Raw genomic sequence first — 21207 nt, forward strand, 5'->3', positions numbered from 1 at the left:
GGTGTGAGGGATACTTTTCTCTGTGGAACATCATTTACAGTGATACTGCGGGAAACAGCATCTTGTCAACCTCTCTGGTTTCACTGGGGGGAGCAGGGGAGTCACAGCTTCTTTAAGATACCAGAGATGCTTGAATAACCCCAGTGAAGGTCTAACACAGTAGCTGACATTTTGCATGTGTTTCAAGGCTGATCTGTTCTGCTGGGTATTTGGTCTGGGGATTGAGAGTGGTTACTGGTGATTTGTGAATTTAAACAAACGTGCGTTTTGTGGAAAAAAAAAATAAAAAGGCAATAGGATGTTACATAGTCCTTCCACTTCAGTCATTAGATATTTTTTATGTGGATATTTTAAGATATATGTTAAAGCACATAAAATTGGGAGGGGGCAGATATTTAAATCCAGAAAAAGTATATCCATACAAGGTGTAATTTGTCACTGCTTTTGTGTTTACCTACCTTGTTATGCACATGACAATTGCAACTATAATGGCAATCTGTACAGCTCCAATTATTGCTGCAATAAGGACATGCGTAAGCTTTTGTCTGCTTGGGACAACGTAAAGAATACTAAAGTCTGTCTTTTCACAGTGCTGTCCAGTATATCCTGATTCACACCTGCAAAACAAAAGGAATATTTCTTGGAATCTGTAATTTGTCAACAGACCCGTCATTTTGCAGATGAAATAAGCAGTTCAAGGTGACTCCAAGTGAGAAAGAGCTGGTGTGAAGGCAAAGGTGTGGTAATGCTTGGGTTGGGGAATGGTTTGAATTGCTGTGGCAAGAGAAGAGATAGAGCAGGTATGCTTTGCTTTCCTGGATTAGGTTACTATAATAGTGGCCCCCTCTGACAATATGCCAGCATAGGGAATGCCCTGATTAGGCAAAGAAAATATGTGAGGTCGTTATTAAATTGGGGCAATATTTAGGAAGAATAAAGCAAATAGGTGAAACAAGTAGACAAGGCTAAATGCAACACAAGGGAGAAGGCTCATGAGACACAAAGTGAGCAGGTATATGGGAGAGGAGTGACAAAGAGGAAGAGAAACCTTGAAAAATAGGAAAAAAAGGAAGATTCCTTTTCAAGCTGCAACCTACAGAAGTGGAATCCTGCAAAACTTATTGGACGAGACCAGCATCAAACTCCCTTCTGCCTTGTCACCAAACGAAAATTTGATGGAGGTCAGGTTAGAAAACCCAATGGCCCACAACTGCTCAAGTGAAGGTTCATGAAAGAATCCATACAAATTTGGCCAGGGGCGGGGGAGAAATGGCTGAAGACAGAAGAAAAGCAGCTGCTCTAAATGGTACCTTGGCTGAGCAAAGCAGCAGTTGGCTCGATGAGAAACTCAGCAGAGGCTGCTCCTAAACAGCAAATTGTGTTCAGGGAACCCGAGATGGGCTGGTGGTGAAGGTGGTGGTGGAAACACGCTCTGAAGGAATTCATGTCACAAGGCAAGGGAGGCTGAAGCACAACAATGAAAGGCAAGAGCCACCCAAGACACTGGGCTGGAGTTTGCAGGGTCAAAGCCCACCACTTACATCCCTGAGCAAGCTACTGCTGCAGCTGTCCTTTAAAACCAACCGATGCGAATGCATCGTTAAGGGCAAATGAATCATACAATTGGCCTCCAGCTCTATAGTGGAAAGCTGGAGAAGAAATACTCCCATGCAGACAGAGAAACAATCTTTTTGGAAACTAGACTAGATAAGCCAACATGCAATGCAAAATTTGTCTCATCCATCAAAAACCTTGGTGCTAGGGTAGGAATTTATTCTGTTTGGAGGAATGAAATAGTTACTCTTCAGACTTTCCTATGACTGCTAATGCAACTCCTAATCCCCCTTTGCATGCAGGGATAATGGTTGGGGTTTACATGTTCATAATCTTGTGACCCTGCTTTCTCCAGCCATGAGCTGCTGTGTAAGGAGTTTTGGTTCAGGCTTGAAACAAGTTCCAGTAAGAGGAGAGTTATTAAAGAAAAGCCCCCATGGACTACTGTAAGTAAGCTTGGTAATGGCTGGGAAGGGAATCAAGAGAAACATATATTAGCATACAAGAAGGAAGACGATGGGGAACATGTCAGTAATCATGCTAAAAGAAACAATAAGAGGACTCCTTGCTGGTGAAGAAGACTGAACTCTTATTTGTTACTTTGCTTTTGTTTTCATTAGAGAAGGTAACAGTCAAAGTGTGATCCATGTGAAAATTGCTTTAAAGTCTATGAGGCAAAACAAAGCAGAGGAGGCACAATAATTCAAAGATGTTTCCTCAGAAACACTGAAGCAACAGGAAATTATTTCTGAGAAATATTGAACAGAGATTCAGGAGTACTGAATTCCTGCAAAGAAGTGCTTGTGTTAAGAATTATATTGATGGTGGGATGAAGTACTAGGCACTAGTTTAAGCTACTTTAAACTAGTAGAACAGATTTTAGAGCATTCTGCTGCATTAATATATAGCAAGCACTAATATAATAACAAGATAAATAGAGGCCAGCATGGATTTATCAAAATATGCTGATCAGTTAATTAAACTAGAGTAAAGAAGTTTAGATTTCTTTGCAAAGAGTTGAACTTGTGCCTCCTTGATGCAGCCTGCCGTAAGGACAGGGCAGAACAACTGCCCTGCACAAGGCGGGCAGCAGGGGACAGACCAGATCCCAGCTATGCAAACACTGCTACACATTATATTATGCAACCAAGTACTACAAAACCTTTGCTTACAAAACCCGCTTGCCTACTGGCAGTGCTGGAGGGCTGCTGTACAATGAGCAAGGAGATTGATTGCCCTCAGTAAATGCAAAAGTCAGAGTTTGCTCTGTGCAGGTATTTTCTTCAGTTTTGTAGGTCATCTGATACTGACATATATCACTACCAGGAAATGAGGACCAGATTAAACAATGTATATGCTAGGTGTGTATGAGAATTCAAAGCATCTGAAAAGGACAATTTGCCCCTAGCATTCATCATTATATTTTCCTCACCAGAAAAAGAGAGAATTTTTACATGATTACTACAGTGGATTGCTATCTGATACAAATCATTTCCTTAATAACTCTGCTCCAGTAGGAAACATGCACGAAGTATGAGACCATCAGTATTTTAAATAGCCAAGAAAACGCCAAAGAAGATTTGATACTTAGGGTTAAGAACTGACAGTCAGCAATTCTTGACTGGAACCACATGAGGTTTGTTGTGCTAGGTCCAGTGCTAATATGCTACTCTTCGGGCTGTTTAAATAAATAGATGAAGGTAGTAATAGTAAACATAATTATAAAATCGAATTAAAAGGGAGAGTACTTGAATTAAATTCACCAAAACATTGCTTATAAGTAATTATTACAGTAATAATAATTATTTAAATGATTGAATGGTAATTGAATTATGAATAAATGACCATATGATTAGTGCCCTCCAGAAAAAAATTCTGAGAAATAAAAAACCAGTTCATTCAGCCAAAAACGTTTTCCTTGAAATACCTCCACTTTGAATATTTTGAGAGACAATCCATCAGAAATTTTGTTAAACACAGTTCTAGATCAAAAGAATACTGTAAAGAGCTAGCGCTGCACAATGCTCATCAAGATTATGTTGGTGTTGTACCCAGTTTCCCGAGAGAAGCAAAGCCATGGTGAGCTCTTTTGGTTCTGGCCAAAGAAAAGAGAAAAACAAATAAGTTGTATTGGAAAGGTGAAAATAAACAAGATAGGGTCTCAGATGGGAAAAGGAATAATATAAGCTTTCAAATGCTTATGTTGACAACCATACTGGCTCTGCCTTTTGGGCTTCCTGCTTCCTGGTCAGTCTGGAAACCCTTAGATCTTGGCAGAGGAAAAAACCCTAAATATCCTCAATTGATAAAGATCAAGGGAGACAATGTGATAGTATCCAATGGATTTACAGCTGAGTTTTCCAAAGCAAAGGAAACCAAAGAGTTATAGCATCTTCAACCACCTTAATCTGAAAGTACAAGCCTGCAAGAAAAAAGTTCAAGAGTGAAACCTCCTAATAAGTAGAGCACTCCATGTTATTAAGAAGTGGCCCTTTTCTATAAACAACAATTGAAATTAATTTTCTTTTTTAAAGCAAACAAAGAGACATAATTCAGTTGGTGAAATGTAAAGGGAAAATTATCTGGGAGCTAAGGAAATAAAATGGAACATTCAGATTTCCTCGGAAACACTGAGTGTCTTAATACTGAGTGTACTGAGCTCCCAGATTATTAAAAAGTGTGGGCTAAAGAATATTTTGCAATTTTGTACGCTCTAGATGAAGCCTGTTATTGTGAAAAAGGTCAATAAATGTGAAAAATAAGATATTGATATTCGAGAGAGAGTTTATGACAAGAACAATAAAATGTATAGATAGCGTAAGAACAGACTGTCAGTGAGGAAAGCACAGTCATACAGAGAGGCCATGCAAGGCAAAGACTTTTTTTTGTGTTTTGTTTAGTTTTGTTTTTTCTCTCTGTATAAGATTTAGCAGATTAAAAGAAGAAGACAACGCTGAGGCCACATTCCTCAGAGGGGTTCAGCTTCTGAACTACCTGAGTGACTGAGCCTCTCCTCTGAGCACCATCCTGCATGGCTGGGGCAGCTGAGTGCTGCCCACAGCACAGGGATACGGCTCCTGTGCCCCTGCTTAGACAGCCGCAAAGTGATGCGTGATGTAATTATGTATAGAGAGCATTCTGATTAAGCTTTACAGCAATTTCAAGCACATTTTGGAGGCAGGCAGGACTTACCGGCAGGAAGCCTTCTGAGTGGAATAAATGAATTCACATTTTCCATGTATACAGTAGCCATTGAAGCTTTCTGAGCAAGGTATGTGGTTTCCAATATAAATGTCTTCTCTTTGATCACTGGCATCTTAAAAAGAAATATACATAAACAATTTTACATGGCCGTATTACATTTATAAAAAATCCCATCCAAGAATAGCATACTCTTAAAAACTTGCAGTGATTAAAGGAATACGGAATAATAAAGCAAAGGCTTACAGGTGAAGTTTCAGAGACACCTACAGAGATTTGCCAGGATGTATTACACTGAAAAAAAGATCCTCAGAGACATCTAAATATGCTTCTTGTGTCAGGTTTCTTGAAAGGAAAAAGGAGTTCATGACAGAAACAAGCCAATGCAGGAAAATCAGCAAAACTTTGTCAGTGGCAATGGGGCAAAGAGCTAAAACAGAGATACAGAGAGTTTTCTCCCATGTCTAAATAGAGGAAAAAAACCTGAAGGGTTAGAAAGAAAATGAACCACATTTTATGATCACTGGGTAGAAAATAAGTTGATAAAGCCTTGATCTGACTGGTACCACTGGTCCTATAGCTGAAACACAATACCATAGCAGTCTTCCTCAGAGAAACACTTCCATGGAAAAGGAACTTCTCATGAGCTTAAAATACCCCTTTCCTTCGGGAAGTGTACTGGTTTGGGCTGGGACAGAGTTAACTTCCTTCATAGCAGCCTGTATGATGCTGTGGTTCCGATTTCTGGCCCAAACAGTGCTGATAGCACACCAGTGTTTTGGCTGTTGCTGAAAGGTGCTTGCACACTATCAAGGCTTTCTCTGCTTCTCTCCCTGCTTCCCCAACAGCTGGGCAAGAGCCTGGCAGGAGACACGGCCAGGACAGATGACTCCAGCTGGCCAAGGGGATGTTCCCTACCCTCTTCCCCCCACCCCCCCCCTTTACTTATTAAACTGCCTTTGTTTTGACCATTGAGTGTTTCTAGTGTTTGCTCTTCTGATTCTCTCCTTCATCCTGCTGGGAGTACAGCTGGGTTAAGTGAGAAGCTGGTGGGTGCTTAGTTGCTGGCCAGGTCAGCCCAGCGCAGGAAGGCAGTTCCTTCTGCACCAACACCTTCTGTCACATTACTAAAACTATCTAAAGCTGCATACGTTTTCAACCATTCTTTCTCCAAAATTGTTCTGTAAAAAAATCCTAAACACAGAAGTTGTTATTTCATAATGAACTTCTCTAAGGAGCAGGGACCTAAAGATGTGAGCGCAACTGTGGAATTATGTTCATTTCCATGGCAATAGACTATAGTATCACAAATATAAGATTACAATGAACTGCAGGTGCAGAGCAAAAAGAAGAAAAATCTCTTATACGATTGCAGATATTTGAAATAACACCAGGAAGAAAGAGAATATATTCATACAAGATTAAAAAAAAAAAAAAAGGCATGCTGCTGTTTTAGGTTTTCACTGAACTTTTTCTGGAATGTTTTCACATTCGTTCCAGGAAAAGAAAAATCTATTAGAGGTCTTAACTATAAAGAAGCTTGATGGTTCAGGTTATGCTTCAAAGATTTAGAAAACCTGGTAAGAGGGAAGAACATTGCCCAATACTGACAATACATCTACCACTGCCCTGTTGGAATAGCCTATGTCATGGCATGTCTAAGAGGAGAAAAGTGGGGCTGGCTCTTGCCAAAACTGTTGCCTTCTCCAAGGCATTAATTACTGTTGTATCTGATCCCAATCAAAGCTACATACAGTCACATTAGTCTGTTCAGATAGCTGGGCCATGTCTGGTTTTAATGTATGTACTAATACAGGCCAAGTGAAAGATGCATCTCCTGAAAGGCAGCCAGGTAGCTGCGGCCACCCAAGTCAGAGCAAAACTTGTATTAAGAAAAGAAATGTTGATAAATGCAGGAGGTGATTCCGAGCATAAACCAGACATTTACCCACCTATTGATAGGAATGCATTTTTAATCTTAAAGGCCTGCTAGACTATTTCATAGCTTCAAAGTGAAAGATTTAACTGATGCAGGAACCTCGAGAGAGTGACTGGATCTAAATTCACCAGAAGGAAGAGGCATGCACAAAAGCTTATGCCCTGAAGCTCATCTTGGTACATTAAAACCAGCAAGCCAGCTTTATCAGGGAAGAGGGACCTTTCTGGTGTAACTTTAAGTAGCTACTTGCACTGCAGGAGAAGGAGACTGTCACAGCTGTGGTTCTAGAGACTGGAAGGTATTACACATTTAGTGAACAGGGTGCAACAAGAGTAACACATGGGAATTTACACAGCAAACAGATGGAAGTGTGGACTGTTCTATGATTGTGGAAGAAAAAGCCATTCAAAGTAGTTCAGCTTAGGCTCTCACTGAATCTAACTTATCTAAAAAGACCTGATTACTGCATAAAAAAATTTCAAAACAATTTTTTTGCACAAGGCATACTCCATGCCTTGCACATCATGCCTCCATTCCTCCATTCCATACTCCATGCCTCCATTCCATGCACATCATTTGCTGAACTTGAAACCGCACAAGCTATACATATTAATAGTAATAGTTATATACAATGTTTTTCCCGCTAACTAGATTTCAAGGGAAATTTATATGCAATGAATAAAAGGCTTCAGCTTCTTCTAAATAGGAACCAAAAGTGGTGTTTCATTACATCACATAAGAAGATGTATATTCCATTTGGTGCCTTTTATGCCTTCATAATGTAAGTGAAAATTGACATTAAATCATTCCAACTAGTATATTATATGGAGCGAAAATAAGAGAATTTGTGACAAAAGAGAAATATATTGAGCTTTTTGGCACTGAATGGCTTTTCAAGAAGAACACAAGGAATATTGAGAGCCATGGTGGGATTGCTTTAGTCTGGGAGGCCGTGGGAGCGCAAAAAAGGTATAATGACAGAAAAAACTAAAGACCAGAGGTAACAGAGAAAATAACAATTATATTACTTGTGAGAGAAGAGGAGGAAAAGTTAACACCTATGCAGATCTACTCTTTGCCAACAACATGAGAAAGACAGAGGCATTTTGTCCTGGGCAGAAGCATTGTGAGAGAGAGCCATGAAATGCAGAAGAATATTTGTTCTGAGAATGCACCTAACATGGACGAGCTACTAACACATAAAACTTAGCAGAAAGTGAAACTTTGCCTTATTTCATTTACACTAAGGCTCATACAGGTAAAGCAAGGTTCATACAGGTACAACATTTTCAACTTAACCAACGTGATTCAGCATATTAGTTTACTGAAAACATTTAAAAATAACCTAATAAATACAGAATCCGTAATTTTTTTTTTTTTTTCCTGAAATTATCAGAAAAGATGGGGTCAGGTGGGGCTTGTGTCATTTCATAAGGAATGTCACAGCTTGGTATCTTGTAGTAAAGGCATTTTCACAGCACCTGCGGGGGAGTCTAATCCTGTGACCCCTGCGCAGAGTGGGGAGCAGCTGGGCATCCTAGAGGAACAGGGCAGGCAAAACTCACAAATCACACACATCTTCTTGCCAGCCTTGCAACCTCAGTGCTGTAAGAAAGAAGCTGTTCACAGGTCTGCCTTGGTTACACAAATCAAAGCGGTAAGGCAGAGGAGAAGGGACCTGCGTGCTCTATTTTCTCATCTTGTGAAACCATAACCAAACAGCACAAAGTCAGCACAGTACCTTTGACCTCTGGCCGATACTGCATGCCATCGTCTTTCTTTCCAACTGCGTTTGTGTCGTCTGTTTCTAGATGATAAACACATTCATGGAGAGCCGTTAGGAAAGGCCTTATTTCCAGATCGCTACATGTATGTCATTGAGAAGCCAGAATAATATTCAAAGAAGTATTTTAATTGCAGCAAAATTGGACACATTCCCACATTGCTCCTCCCATATAACCAGGCTGGTAGCACACCTGGTCAGTAACAGTCAGTAACCCCAGCTTTCAGACCAACACATGGCAAATGCCCATAGTATTGGCATTATTTTGGGGACAAGTCTGGTTTGGTTTTGGAGCTGTCCAAGTTACAAATCTAGATGTAACTGACAAAGTGATGGTGTGGAAAGCTGTTATTCCCATGAGAAGGTCCAAAGTGCTAGACCCTAAATTAAAGAGTCATGCACATGATTAACTACAAGGCAGCAGACAGAGAAATCCAGAGGACCATTCCAACACTGGAAAAGGAAATGGATAAATATTTGTGCAATCGTTGCCCAACTTGACTCACCTTGGAAGCACATCATATAGCCTACAGCAGCCAGAGGGAACATTTCCAATATTCCTTTTGCTCTCCTACTTCTTACCACCCCCTCATGTAAGACCCGTTGGACTATTGCTTAGATTCTCCTAACAGCTTCTGCTGCCTTTCCAGGTAACAGCAGCCAAAGAAAGATAAGGTAAACATGGCACATATGTATATAGCGTAAACAAACCTCTGCATGAGAAATGCTAACATATAGGCAGGGAGTGCACTGAAAACTGGATCAGTGGCTTCTGATCTAAAATCAATAAGGGAAAGCTCTGCCAAGCCCACTTATGTCAGAATTTACACTACCAGATAAACAAAATTATGCCTACCTGAGCAGTGTCCAAGATGCCTGATGTCAATCTGCTCTTGCCTCAGACATGATGCTTCTCTAACAAAGCATGGATTGTTATAGGAACTTCCATCAGAAGCACATACAGGATTAAAACTGTATCCACTGCAGTCTATATTACATACACACCTGTTAATTGAAACATACAGCAATACAAAATTGACATCCAGCAAACAAAAATTAAGTCATGTTGAGTCCTGAGTAAACATTAGCTCATGCACTAACACCAGGAGAGAAGAGTTTTTTGCATGAGGATGCTGAAGAATTCATTGAGGTCTCAGGCTTTCAAGCAGAATGTACAAAATTATGAATAGGTGCTTCAGTGTGCTTTTTAATAATGTATGGAGGTTTGTTGTAGTTTTACTATGACATTGATCTCATTGATTAACACCTGAAAATTGATAACACATTGCAAGGAAGATTTACTATATTAATATAACAGTTCATGGTGTCTGTTCTCAGGTGTGAAAAAAAACAGACGAATATTCTACTTTTTTTGAGGTGGCAGGATCTGAAAGGGAAACTAAAAGAAAGGGACTCCCATTTCTATTAACAGTAAAAGGAATTTTTCTATTTCAGAGGCTGTACAGAATCAATATGCTTTGTTAACTGTGCCATTTCAGCAAGACATTCATTCGTACCTTTGAAAGTTAACAGTGGGTTTATTATGTTGTATTTTAAACATGATTATGCAATCTGAATTATTTTGTATCGCAGCCAATTGACACTTTGCTTGTTTTAGACACACCATTTTCCATATAATTTGCAACCAGGGATTGTGAACAGAAAGTGGGAAAAATGAAGACCTGGCATGTAGCTGGTTCCTAACCACACAAATGCAGGACAGTCAAAGATTCAGATAACACTATGACTTACCTGGTTTTGCCCCAATAAAAAGTCCTGAAATTTTACAGGTGTGAATGGCACAGGATAACTTTCCAGCTTTCCAAGCCTCATCCCTGTTGCTTATTTTAACCAATATTCTACTTTTTAACTGAACCTCCATTATTGAGTGAAAGTTTCTGTGTGTGTTTCACTTTGCTCTGCAAGCTCCACTCCACCTCTGGACTGGGAAAAATAAGGAGTGTGGCAGCAGTATGAGAGGTGAGGTGGTGGCCAGGTCCAGCTCTCAGTGGAGCTTCGCCTGGTGCTGTGAGCGCAGGAAGAGCCGCTCTGCATCTTCTGAAGAGGTAGCAGTGGGCACAGGGTCCTCTCCATGCCAGAAAGCTCTACACAGGGGGCACATGGCCTGCCTGCTGGGAGTTGCTGCTAGCTCCACCTTGATTCACTCTTGTAAGGCATGGGGTGGGGAAAAAACACCAAAGCTAGCACCGTGGTAAGCTTTATATGTTCTTTCCAGCTCTTCCAGATATAATTAAATGCTTAAATAGACATATGTGTGCCTCAAGTCAGTAACAAATCTCATGGCAGAACCTAATTCCATGGCTGTAGAAACGCTGAAGATGGCGAGTGTACCTTTCTCTCTCCCTCTTTTTCTGTGAGCATGTTTTGTTGCCTAAAGTCGCTAATTTTGCCAGTAATATTTCATGCCTATGAACTTTGTATTGTTGTTAGACAAAATAACATCTCTAGTACAAACAGATTTTTGAAGTGCACTGACAGTGAAAACCTGCCCCAGTGTTGAGTCTTGACACATTTTAGGGACCTACTTCAAAGTACTCGTGAAGCCTCTAAATATCAAGATGATGAACATACGATGGTTTTTCTTACTAGAAATGCTAATGGTTGTAAACCTTAGACCTAGGAAAGGAAATACTATTTTGTTTACAAGCTCCCACATGATTTCAAGCCTAATAAGCCTAATGAGGGCTTTATTAGGATTTACTATATGCAAATAAAAGGCTCACGGCTCAGCAGTTGTGCACATTTATTGACACAAACGAGCAGAGATTTAGTCCTAATTTGTATGACACTGGCTACGTGCTTACAAACACCTTTGTTCAGCACTCAGGAACCACCACAGCCTGCATGCACCCACCACTGTCACAGCTGAGCACATTTGTATATGTGTATCCATGCCAATTCCATCTATATTTCTACATCTAAACAGTTCTAAACTTGTCTGTAGTCACCATCTAAGGTCTGTAGCATCATAATTACTGTTGGGTTTTGTAATTCCTACTGACAATTAAGGTGAGTTTTGACAATAACTTTTTCTTCCTCACGGTGACATTGCAGGCTACGTTTTCATGCTTTGCTGTGTTTAGATTTAACATCTAATATTAAATGCTTGCTTTCTTAGCATTGTTAAATGCTTGTTTTGGGGGTAGTTATGCATTCCTGACCCTGTTTTTCTGACAAACACTCTATCTCTTCAATGCACAAAGAATTCTTTTTGTCACTTAAAATTTACATCTAAAAGTAGGAAAATTTAAAAACAAACAAGCAAAAATCACACATACACCAAAAAAAAACCAAACCAAACCGACATGACCACAAGAGGAGAGCTTGTGACGCGTCCATAAGTGGTGGGGCAGGGTGAAGCAGCTGAAGCCCCCACTGACCAACTGCACCATGCTTGCAGTTGCCTTGAGTTGTTGGGACAGAGCTGGTCACTGCTGGGGTGGGAGCCAGCGGAATGCCAGCCTGCTGCCAGCCTGGATACTGGGATTTGCTGGAGGCTTGCAAGCACACCACATCCCTGGTGGTGCCCCACTGGCACAACAGACCCCGAGCAGCTGGCAGACATATGTGCTTGCCGCCCACAGATGTGGGGGCTGCAGGCACATCAGGCCTCCAGTGAAGGCCCTCGCTGGCTGGACAGCCAGGACAGGCGATGGGGACACGCCTGCTGCCCGCCTGTTGGCCCTGCTGCTTATGGATAGGCTTCCCAGGCAGGACAGCCATGGGTAGATCCTGTCTCTCCTTCCCCATGGGGAGATGGGGTGGACATTCATGGTGGTTTCTGCCCCGCCATGGCTCTCTGTTACCAGCCATTGCTGGCCACAGTGCCCAACAAAACCAACTGAGCTCCTGGGGCATCCCCTGATGTTTGTGTCCCTGATCTGCAGGATCTGGCCCCTCTTCCGGGATCCACACCACCCTCCTTCAATGCATCCTTCTTCTGTCCAAGGGCACTGCCTTTCAGGACACCTCTCCTCTCCAGAGCCCAGGACCTCAGTTTCCCAGTCTAAGCTGTCTATCTGCACAAGCTCATGGCACAACCACCCTCCCAGCTGCTCTATCTCATGGCTCTTTATTAACTGGACGATTGAGGGCAGGACACATCACCCAAAATTTACCACCAGTCCATCCTGGTTGCAGCTCAGGAGTTCAAAAGTTAAATTTCAGAAGTTTGCCACCCCCCATGCATCTGATTATCTGCCCAATGTCATTAGCTACTTCTTTGCCTATGACCATGATGTCAAATGGTACATCTGGCTTCGACAGAGCTGTCTGGCATGTAAAAGCAGCTGGTCTAAGCATACTGTGGAATAACGAACAGTTGAACTGGACTGATGAACTTAAAAAACCTGAAACTATTTTGCTTTGTTATTCAAACATAAAAGCCTGAAGCCTTTCAGAGGGCTGAAAGGGAATGAGTTAAGGTGAGGACGTGGCTGGGCTGTGGTGCTCTGAAGGAAGCAAGGCCTCCACGGATGCAGTAGGGTGGCAGAGATGGAGCCAGAAGCTCATATTAGAGACCTGTATCTGTCAGAGAATCTGCGTGGGGGCAGTGAAGTTGTCCTTGCTTGTAGCTGGCTGGCACTACACCCAAAATACAGCCAGGTTCAGCCGGAAGCACGAAATTGTGAGACAGGAACAGTGCAATATAGAGAGTGCTGCTCCTGACAGAAAATTTGAAACACAAGTTGTTTTTAACTGCTCAGTGTTTGTGAAGGAAGGTAAAACCACAGGAGAGCGAGTTGCTGCTCTGATGCTGCACATCAAACACATAGAAACTGGCAGCTGAGTCCCTGCAAGAAGACAACACCACCACCACAGATTGAAACAAAAAAGCAGCTCAGGAAAGTAATGGAAGATCCTCAAATGAACCTGCTATGAAATACAATAAATATGTTGCACCCTGAAGTCAGAGAGTTACAGAGGGCAGACAACAGCTTGATACTGAGGAGATAACAGAAAATCCAACCTCCTGAGGGGAAGCAATGCCCCTCACCATCCAGTCTGAGTGCTAAAGCCAGACAGAAGTCAAAGCCCAAGACTACCAAGCACAGCCCTGGAGGCTGAACCACCCTAGGGACCATACAAGCAGCACAAGAAGTATGGGAGAAGATGCAACAGACAGTATTGATGAGTTAGAAGTGGGTCCTCAAAGCGCAGAAATCTTATCAGGGGCTTTTGCAGCAAGGAGAACCCATGTGAGGCAACACAGCCCGTGGGCTTTGTTTTTCTTCACAGCTGAAGACTGAAGCTGGACACAGAACTGAAGTTGCATATCGTAATCTGTTCCCTAACAAGTCACTCATGCTGGGAAGAGAGCATGAAGAGAGCAAAGGACAACACAGAGAGCTGCTCAGGAAGGGAGGGCAGCAAAAATTTGAGATGGTGGAGGGTGAGCGGGGATATGCGGGAGGAGAGCAAGAGGGGCACCTGGGAGGAGAGTAGATCCTAACTGTAAAATTCTTAATATCCCGCATTTTAAGCACTTACTCTCACTTCCGCCTTAGCTCCACCAGTGCTGTGTCCACGTACAGTGGTCCATGAGAGCGGTGCCATGTGCAGCTCCCCAAGCTCGGCCAAGCAGCTACAGACACTTTCCAGAACGACTTGGGCTGAGGGACAGATGAAGGGCAGCCCTGCCATGAGGCTGGACTCCTCCAGCCACCAGCCCACCACGGGCACTAGCCTGAAAACTTAGTTTCAGGGGCAAAGGGATGCAAAGGCTTTGATTACATTTCTAAATTCACATATCCAGTATAAAAATATTAGGCTAAACAATTAGAGATACAATATAATAATATGATGCAACAGAAGACAATTGTATTAAACAGGAAGCATTGGAAAGTTTGTATCAGCAAGAGTTAGGTTAGGATTTTAAACCATATAAAAAAGTTATTTAAAAAGAATTTTCCACCTTACTACTACTCCCTTTAAAGATGTATTAAAACACTACCTGTTTTGTTGAGAAAACAACACAGCTTTGATTCTAGCCTTAAATATTTTTAACACTGATATTTAAGTAACATTTTTGCTCTATTCCTTATAGAAAAGAACAGAAACAAGATGCATTTTCATCCCTCATTACCAGTGGAAATAAAAATCAGGTGTGCTGTAAGCGTGTGCTTTCTGGTGTGAGCAGGTAGGCGCACACTGAAATTACAGTGTAGCAAAATGTCTGGTTTGCAATAAAAAAAGGTTAAAAAAAATAACAATAGAACCAAGTACACAACATTATTTCTAATAACAGGAAACGCTTCAGATGTGGAAACTTAATTTCTTATGTGCTGAATTAACTATTTAGAACCTCTGGCTATTTTGACTTCTCAGTATATTTTCACAGATGTGAAAGGCTGGTCTGAGTTCGGATTGCTGACACAATCCAAGGAGATGATAGAATGTGATGATGTCAGTCATAAATAACTGCAGAACAAAACCTTGTATTTAGCTTTTAGTGTGGCAAACGTGAGGTTCAAACCCAGGTCTGAGTTGCTTCCATGCTGCGAGCAGACCAGGAAGGTGAACATGGGGCAGCCAGAGCTGAGGTGAGCAGCCAGCCTGGCTGCTGGGCTCACGTGTGAGAACTCCTGGGGTGGCAGTGCAGAAGCTTGAGCCCCATCTCTCTGGCAAATGCCGCTCTGACGGATACGTTTATTCCTTGGGAGTGACCCTAGAAGGGAATCAGAAGGGATCTTGGGAAGGAAAACGTGGAATCTTGTAGATTTCCATGAAGAGAAAAGTAATTCTTTTGAAAGCTTGCAAAACAAAAATGCCGGAGTACTTTTAAACATCATAGTATCTTTCTCCTAGCTATCAGTTATTTACTTCTGCTATTTGGAGTAACTTCGGAAACAATTGCCTGAAGTCCAGCAGTGGTACAAGCATAAATTGTTGTGTGAAGCTGATCTTGAGCTGCTAAAAGTGAGGATAAGCATAGCAAAGTCTGCGTAAAAAACAAACAAAACCCCCAACCAAACCAAACCAAACCAAGCCAACAAAATAAATCAAAAAATAACACAAACCCCTACAATGAAAGGTTTCTCTGTTCGCCTAGTTGCTTTTTCGAAGCGCCAGTCTTTCCTTGGTCTTGCCGAAGCCATGCCACGTTGGGTAGATCAAACATCACATCCTAACACAAATCAAAACTACAGCAAAATCTGAGCCCTGCTACTGATACTGGGTGTTTTGCCACCGTCGCTTGGAACTGAGTGAGGACTCCACAGCTTGAGCCCCACCACAGCTCTGCTGTGATGGTCTTTTTTTTGGTGTGTGTTCGACAAACATGATCCTTCTTGGTGTCCCATGAAAATAAAGAAAAACTACCAACTGGTGCCTTCAGCCTGATGTGTGGCTGCTCAGCACAACCTTCAGAAGAAAAGAGTCACTTAGGGAAAAGTTACTTAACGGAATCATGTACTAAGGATGGCTTAAACATGCTTGATGCTTCATACCAGAAAGAAGCGAATGAGAGCTTCAAGTTTTTGCTGTAACAGCTTGTTGTATAAGTCGCATGGGGATAAAAGGAGTCAGAGCACTACAAGAGGTTTTTTTCACAATAACCTTCCTATTGGTTTTAACCAGAAGGATTGAAACAGGTGGTTGATTCTCTAAGTTGATGTCTTGCTAGAGAGGGTCAGTGCCCTCAACAGGTCTTTTCTCTTGCTTAGCCCTGGGAAGTCAACAGGATGTATCCAAGTGTTTTCCAGATGTACTAGTGTATACAGAAAAAAACCTTAATTTTGTCACCTGTCATCAGAGAGTTGACAATCTAAGAAAAAAAGCACCAGCTTGCTGTGACAATGTGCTTTTAGAAGTTGCACATGTGTCATTAACACCATTAGTTAAACAGAAAAGCATTTGAATTTCAGGAAAATACAAAGTGTTATAATTAAACCAAATAAAAATTTTAGGTGGTTTTAATAAATAAGAAATGAAAACATACAACTCATTTATTAGGGGCCACTAGGTGTAACAAAGAAAACGTGTTTAGTAAAATGATTTGACACATTTGAAACAAGCTCAGGCTGTAAGAGCACTTGCCGCTATCAGTAAATTAATTAGATCCCCAGAGATCAGAACACATTTCAAGGCTACTTTTTGTTGTCAGGCTTCAAGGTGTACGTGGTCTGCTGGAAACTCTGCATGCTTAAAAGCCACAGTAGATTCACAGAAAAGAAAGAAAAAAAAGGAAAGGAATTGCAGATCTGTTGGTTGGATTTGGCTACTGAGAGAGGCTGGTGATTCTATCAGGCTGCCACATTTGTGCCCATCTGGGATTTGCTCACAAATGTATTTTTCTGGCCCGGCCTCACAGCGAGTGCTGCTCGCTGCCCCTTCCCAGCAGCCGACAGCAACAGTAAGCTTCCGTGGGTACTCACCTATCTATTGGCACGTCTGCTTACAAATGGGAAAAGGAAACACTACAATAAAACAAAGTGTGCGAAATGCACACAAATGGATAAGGGTGTGCTCAGTGGAATAAATTTAGGTGAATTGAAATAGCAAGGGTGTTGCAATTGCAGTTAGGAAGATAACCATGTCAAATGAAGGATTACCTTTCATTTGATGTTTCTTCCCTTGTGTGCAATTCTTCCCAGATGAAACCTGAACTTAGAAAATCTGGATTTCAAACTGATTTCTCTACCTATTCAACTCAAGCTGAATCTTCATTAGTTTTTTTCTGGCGTTTTTTTAAAAATCCCTTTATAGCACTGGGGACATACGAGCAAGAAAAGTAGATTTCAATTCTACAAGCTTCTCTGTGCCATGTTTGAACAACCTCTCCGTCTTTACTTCTGCCCAGCAATGCAGAACACCCTTTAAATACCATAAGCTTCAGCTACTTTCCAGCGACCCTTTCACTCCCTTTTTTAATTTCGTGGCACGTTTTTCTCTGACTACCGTAGAAATTTAGTCCTTACCTGTAGTGAGCATCTAGCAACATATGTGGTGAACTGATGCTCTCACTAGAGCGACCTAACCTTCCCTCCACCCTCTAATAACAGAAGCCTTCAAAGACTCGGCACACACTGCTGCAAAGATTGTTGAAAATACACATTAAAACAACACACCTGGATTATTATCCATCTAGGATCTATTCAGTTTCTTGATAGTCGATATAATGAAAAGACCGTTATACTACTCCTTTCATATCAGGATTTCCTATAGCCCAATTTTGCATAATTCAGTGATCCCATGACACAATTATAAATCTTTTGTTTAGGTTGATTTCTTCTATTGTTTATGTCTGTGTTTTGTTTCACACACAGAGACTATAAGATATTTTTTTTCTGCTGGACCAGAAAGCTGTAAATTGCATTTACACAGCATTAAGATGCCCTTCTTTATGAATATCTGCATACACTATCATACTCCCCCAAAAAAGTTAGGCTATGGTAACTGAGTGAGAAAGTGGTCAAAAGAGGTAAGTATAAACCAGCATGCTGTAATTCAAAAAGACCAAATCTTATCCTGGAAGACAAATTAGATAGACAAGGCAGAGACTGGGACTTAAAAATGTCCATTCTGGTATTTGTCAGTGTTAATACTTACAATTAATTTCTGGTTTGGCCATTATGAAAACAGTCATTGTGTAAATTATAGGCCAGTTGCCTCTATGTTGCTGAGACACATTTTCTTTCCAAAGTAGAACTTGTAAAAAGTTAATCTCGAAAGGTCTGTTTGGGGATCAGTTGTCAATCTTTCTTGAATATCTACATTATGAGTTAAAATAGGTCTTTGACAGCCTAGTACACTTATTAAAAAAAGACTGAATGTGCTCGGAATCTCATTTCCATATTTTATCTGTTAAAAAAACATAGGTAAAACTGAGAACATAACACATTTGAACTTTTACAGTGAGCCTATTTATAAGTTAATGACTTCCTTATCAAAGATAAAAAAAATCTGGATTTTAAATCAAAATTAATGAAATTTATTCCAACCATTTAGGGACCGAAGGAAAGGTAAGATGTTACTGAGCACAGACTCATAGAATAGTTTGGGTTGGAAGGGACTGTCAAAGATCATCTAGTCCAACACCCCTGCTGCAAAGAGCAGGGACATTTTTATCTAGATCAGGTTGCTCAGAGCCCCATCCAGCCTGGCCTTGAATGTTTACATGGATGGGGCATCTACCACCTCTCTGGGCAACCTGGGCCAGTGTTTCACCATCCTCATTGTAAAAAAATTCTTCCTCATGTGTAGTCTGAATCTTCCCTCCTTTAGTTTAAAACCATTATCCCTTGTCCTATTGCAACAGCCCTACTAAAAAGTCTGTCCCCATCTTTCCTACAGGCCCCTTTTAAGTACCAAAAGGCTGCAATAAGGTCTACCTGGAGCCTTCTCCAGGCTGAGCAACCCCAACTCTCTCAGCCTGTCCTCACAGGAGAGGTGTTCCAGCCCTCTGATCATTTTTGTGGCCTCCCCTGCCCCCAATCCAACAGGTCCATGTCTGTCCTGTACTGAGGGCTCCAGAGCTGGACACAGGACTCCAGGTGGGATCTCAGCAGAGTGGAGTAGAGGGGCAGAATCACCTCCCTCAACCTGCTGGCCATGCAAGTCGGGGCTTCGACAAGGTGGAGGAACCTCCTGAATCTGGCAAGGGAGCAGCTCTGCAGAAAAGGACCTGAGGATCCAGGCGAGCAGCAGGGCTGGGGGGCTGCTGCACAGGAGTGGCATCAGCAGAGCAAGAGAAATGACTGTAGTCCTCTACTCAGCACTCATGAGGTCCCATCTGGAGCACTTTGGCCCGTTTTGGGACACCCCAGTAACAGAAAATACCTTGAGAAACCGGAGAGGGTTCAGTGGCAAGCCACTGTGACAGTTAGAGGGCTGGAGCGTGTGTTGTGTAAGGAATGGCTGGGGGCACTGAGCTTGTTCAGCCTCGAGAAGAGGTGACTGATTGCTGTCACCAACAGCCTAAGAGGGGTTATGAAGAAGGCTAACGGAGGCTTCTCTCAGAGATGCACAGTAGAGTGCTGAAAGACAACAGCTGCAAGTCACGGTGAGATAAATTCTGATTGAACACAAGGAAATTATTCCTCAAGGTGAGAGCAGCTCAGCCCTTGAACAGCTGCCCAGACGTTAAATCTCCCTTAATGCAGATAGTCAGAGTTCTGGAGAAGCCCTTGAGCCACCTGAATGGACCATCCCTGGCTGCAGTGGAGGGAGGAATCTTGTACCAGATTGATTTCCCTAGAGATCCCTTCCAATCTAAATTATTCTACAGTTCACAATTACATTCTGGATATTGAAGCTACAACATACTTTTAAATTCCTTTTAAACCAACATTCCTTCAGACATTGACTAGGTGTTGGCACGTTGTTCTATCGGGTATCTATCATTGTTTTGGCATTCAAGAGGAAAGAGACACACAACATCATAAAAGAGTGCAAGAGCAGAGGATATAACTCCCCATAAGCAACGCTACTTTTATGTTGGAAAGATATTTCACATTTGAAGTAAAAATGCAAGATGAAATCCCTATTCTTCAATTGATTCAGTATATTTTAAATATTAATATTAAAATACTATAAATACATCTTATTTATATTTAATGCATAAGTATTAAAATGTTCTCACTTTGAGCGTGAATTTTGGTATGTGTAAGAAAATATTTGTGGAAAAAAAATGACCATAAGCTTTAAAAAACACATGGAAATTGGGACCATTTGAAAATGGAAGTCTTGTGAAAAAACATATATACTTAAGAGGCCACCTAATCACAATATCAAAAAAACCCAAATCCACAACTAAGTTTATAATAATTTCAGTTTCAATCATATAAAGTAAATTGAAGCATTATGTTGTTTGGAAGCTTTATAAAAATTACACAGAATGTTATTTATCTGAGTTAAAAAAAATGCACTTGGAGTCCTTAATAGCCACAATAGTATTACAAATATTTATATACACTGCTTTCATTGAAGAGTCTATTTAAGTGCTACACTGATGAAAATGATTTTTCAACACATCTATTTTCATTTGTTTTGCATTCATGCTGTATTATTTTAAGTTATCAGTATACTAACTTCTGAGTGTGTACTGTTTATCACATTAACAACCAGTAGAACTGAAAAGTCTGGTGTGTGCCAAGAAAAGCTGCATTGGATACCCCAGAGTATATCAACAGCAAACGTGTTTGGGTTGGTGCCCTACAGGATTTACCCCATCAGCTCTTGGTGGCCCTGAGCTCTGTGCTGCCACCTCCATCTCCACTTCTCCACCCAACTGCATTTCCAATCCAGAATTCCAGCAGAAAACACACAACCGTCCTCGTACTGCCTAAGTCTTCAGGCTTCTGGCCTGTTTCCCACATGAAAGTTTAAATTTACCAACCTCTCGTGTGCCTTTTCACTCCCATGCCACAAGTTTTGCACCACTATGCTTTTTCAACAGAGCAGAGGAAGGTTCTAGCCAGAGAGAATTTTTGGTGGGCAGGGTAGAAAGGGAGATACTGAATGATTGGTCTCAGGCAGCAGCTTTTCCCAAGACATATCCAACCTATGTTTCAGTTTTGTTGCTAAAGCAGAAAAAGAAATCATGGTGACTCCACATGAAAACTGTTGTCTGCATCCTCTTACTGCAGACCTACAGAAAACCACTGTATGGACAATATGACATAGTACACATTTATGTAACTTAAGACTAGTGCATCCACAAGTGATTTTCTATGCTCTTGAAAAGCCTGCTCATAAACTAACAACTCTT

The 21207-nt window shown here is 41.4% G+C and overlaps 1 protein-coding gene across 1 annotated transcript in view; it reads right to left on the reverse strand.

The window, feature by feature from the left end:
- Positions 1-21207, reverse strand: part of TMEFF1 (transmembrane protein with EGF like and two follistatin like domains 1) — a gene marked incomplete at both ends in the record, with an annotated part of 122534 nt that overhangs the window by 1596 nt on the left and 99731 nt on the right. Inside the window, 4 exons of the mRNA XM_080339277.1 lie at positions 459-617; positions 4747-4870; positions 8436-8501; positions 9334-9482. Of these exons, the coding sequence (XP_080195403.1) occupies positions 459-617; positions 4747-4870; positions 8436-8501; positions 9334-9482 (498 nt within the window). The remainder of the gene's footprint in view (positions 1-458; positions 618-4746; positions 4871-8435; positions 8502-9333; positions 9483-21207) is intronic.

The sequence above is a fragment of the Nesoenas mayeri genome (assembly GCF_963082525.1).
Source record: "Nesoenas mayeri genome assembly, chromosome: 2".
Taxonomy (NCBI): domain Eukaryota; kingdom Metazoa; phylum Chordata; class Aves; order Columbiformes; family Columbidae; genus Nesoenas; species Nesoenas mayeri.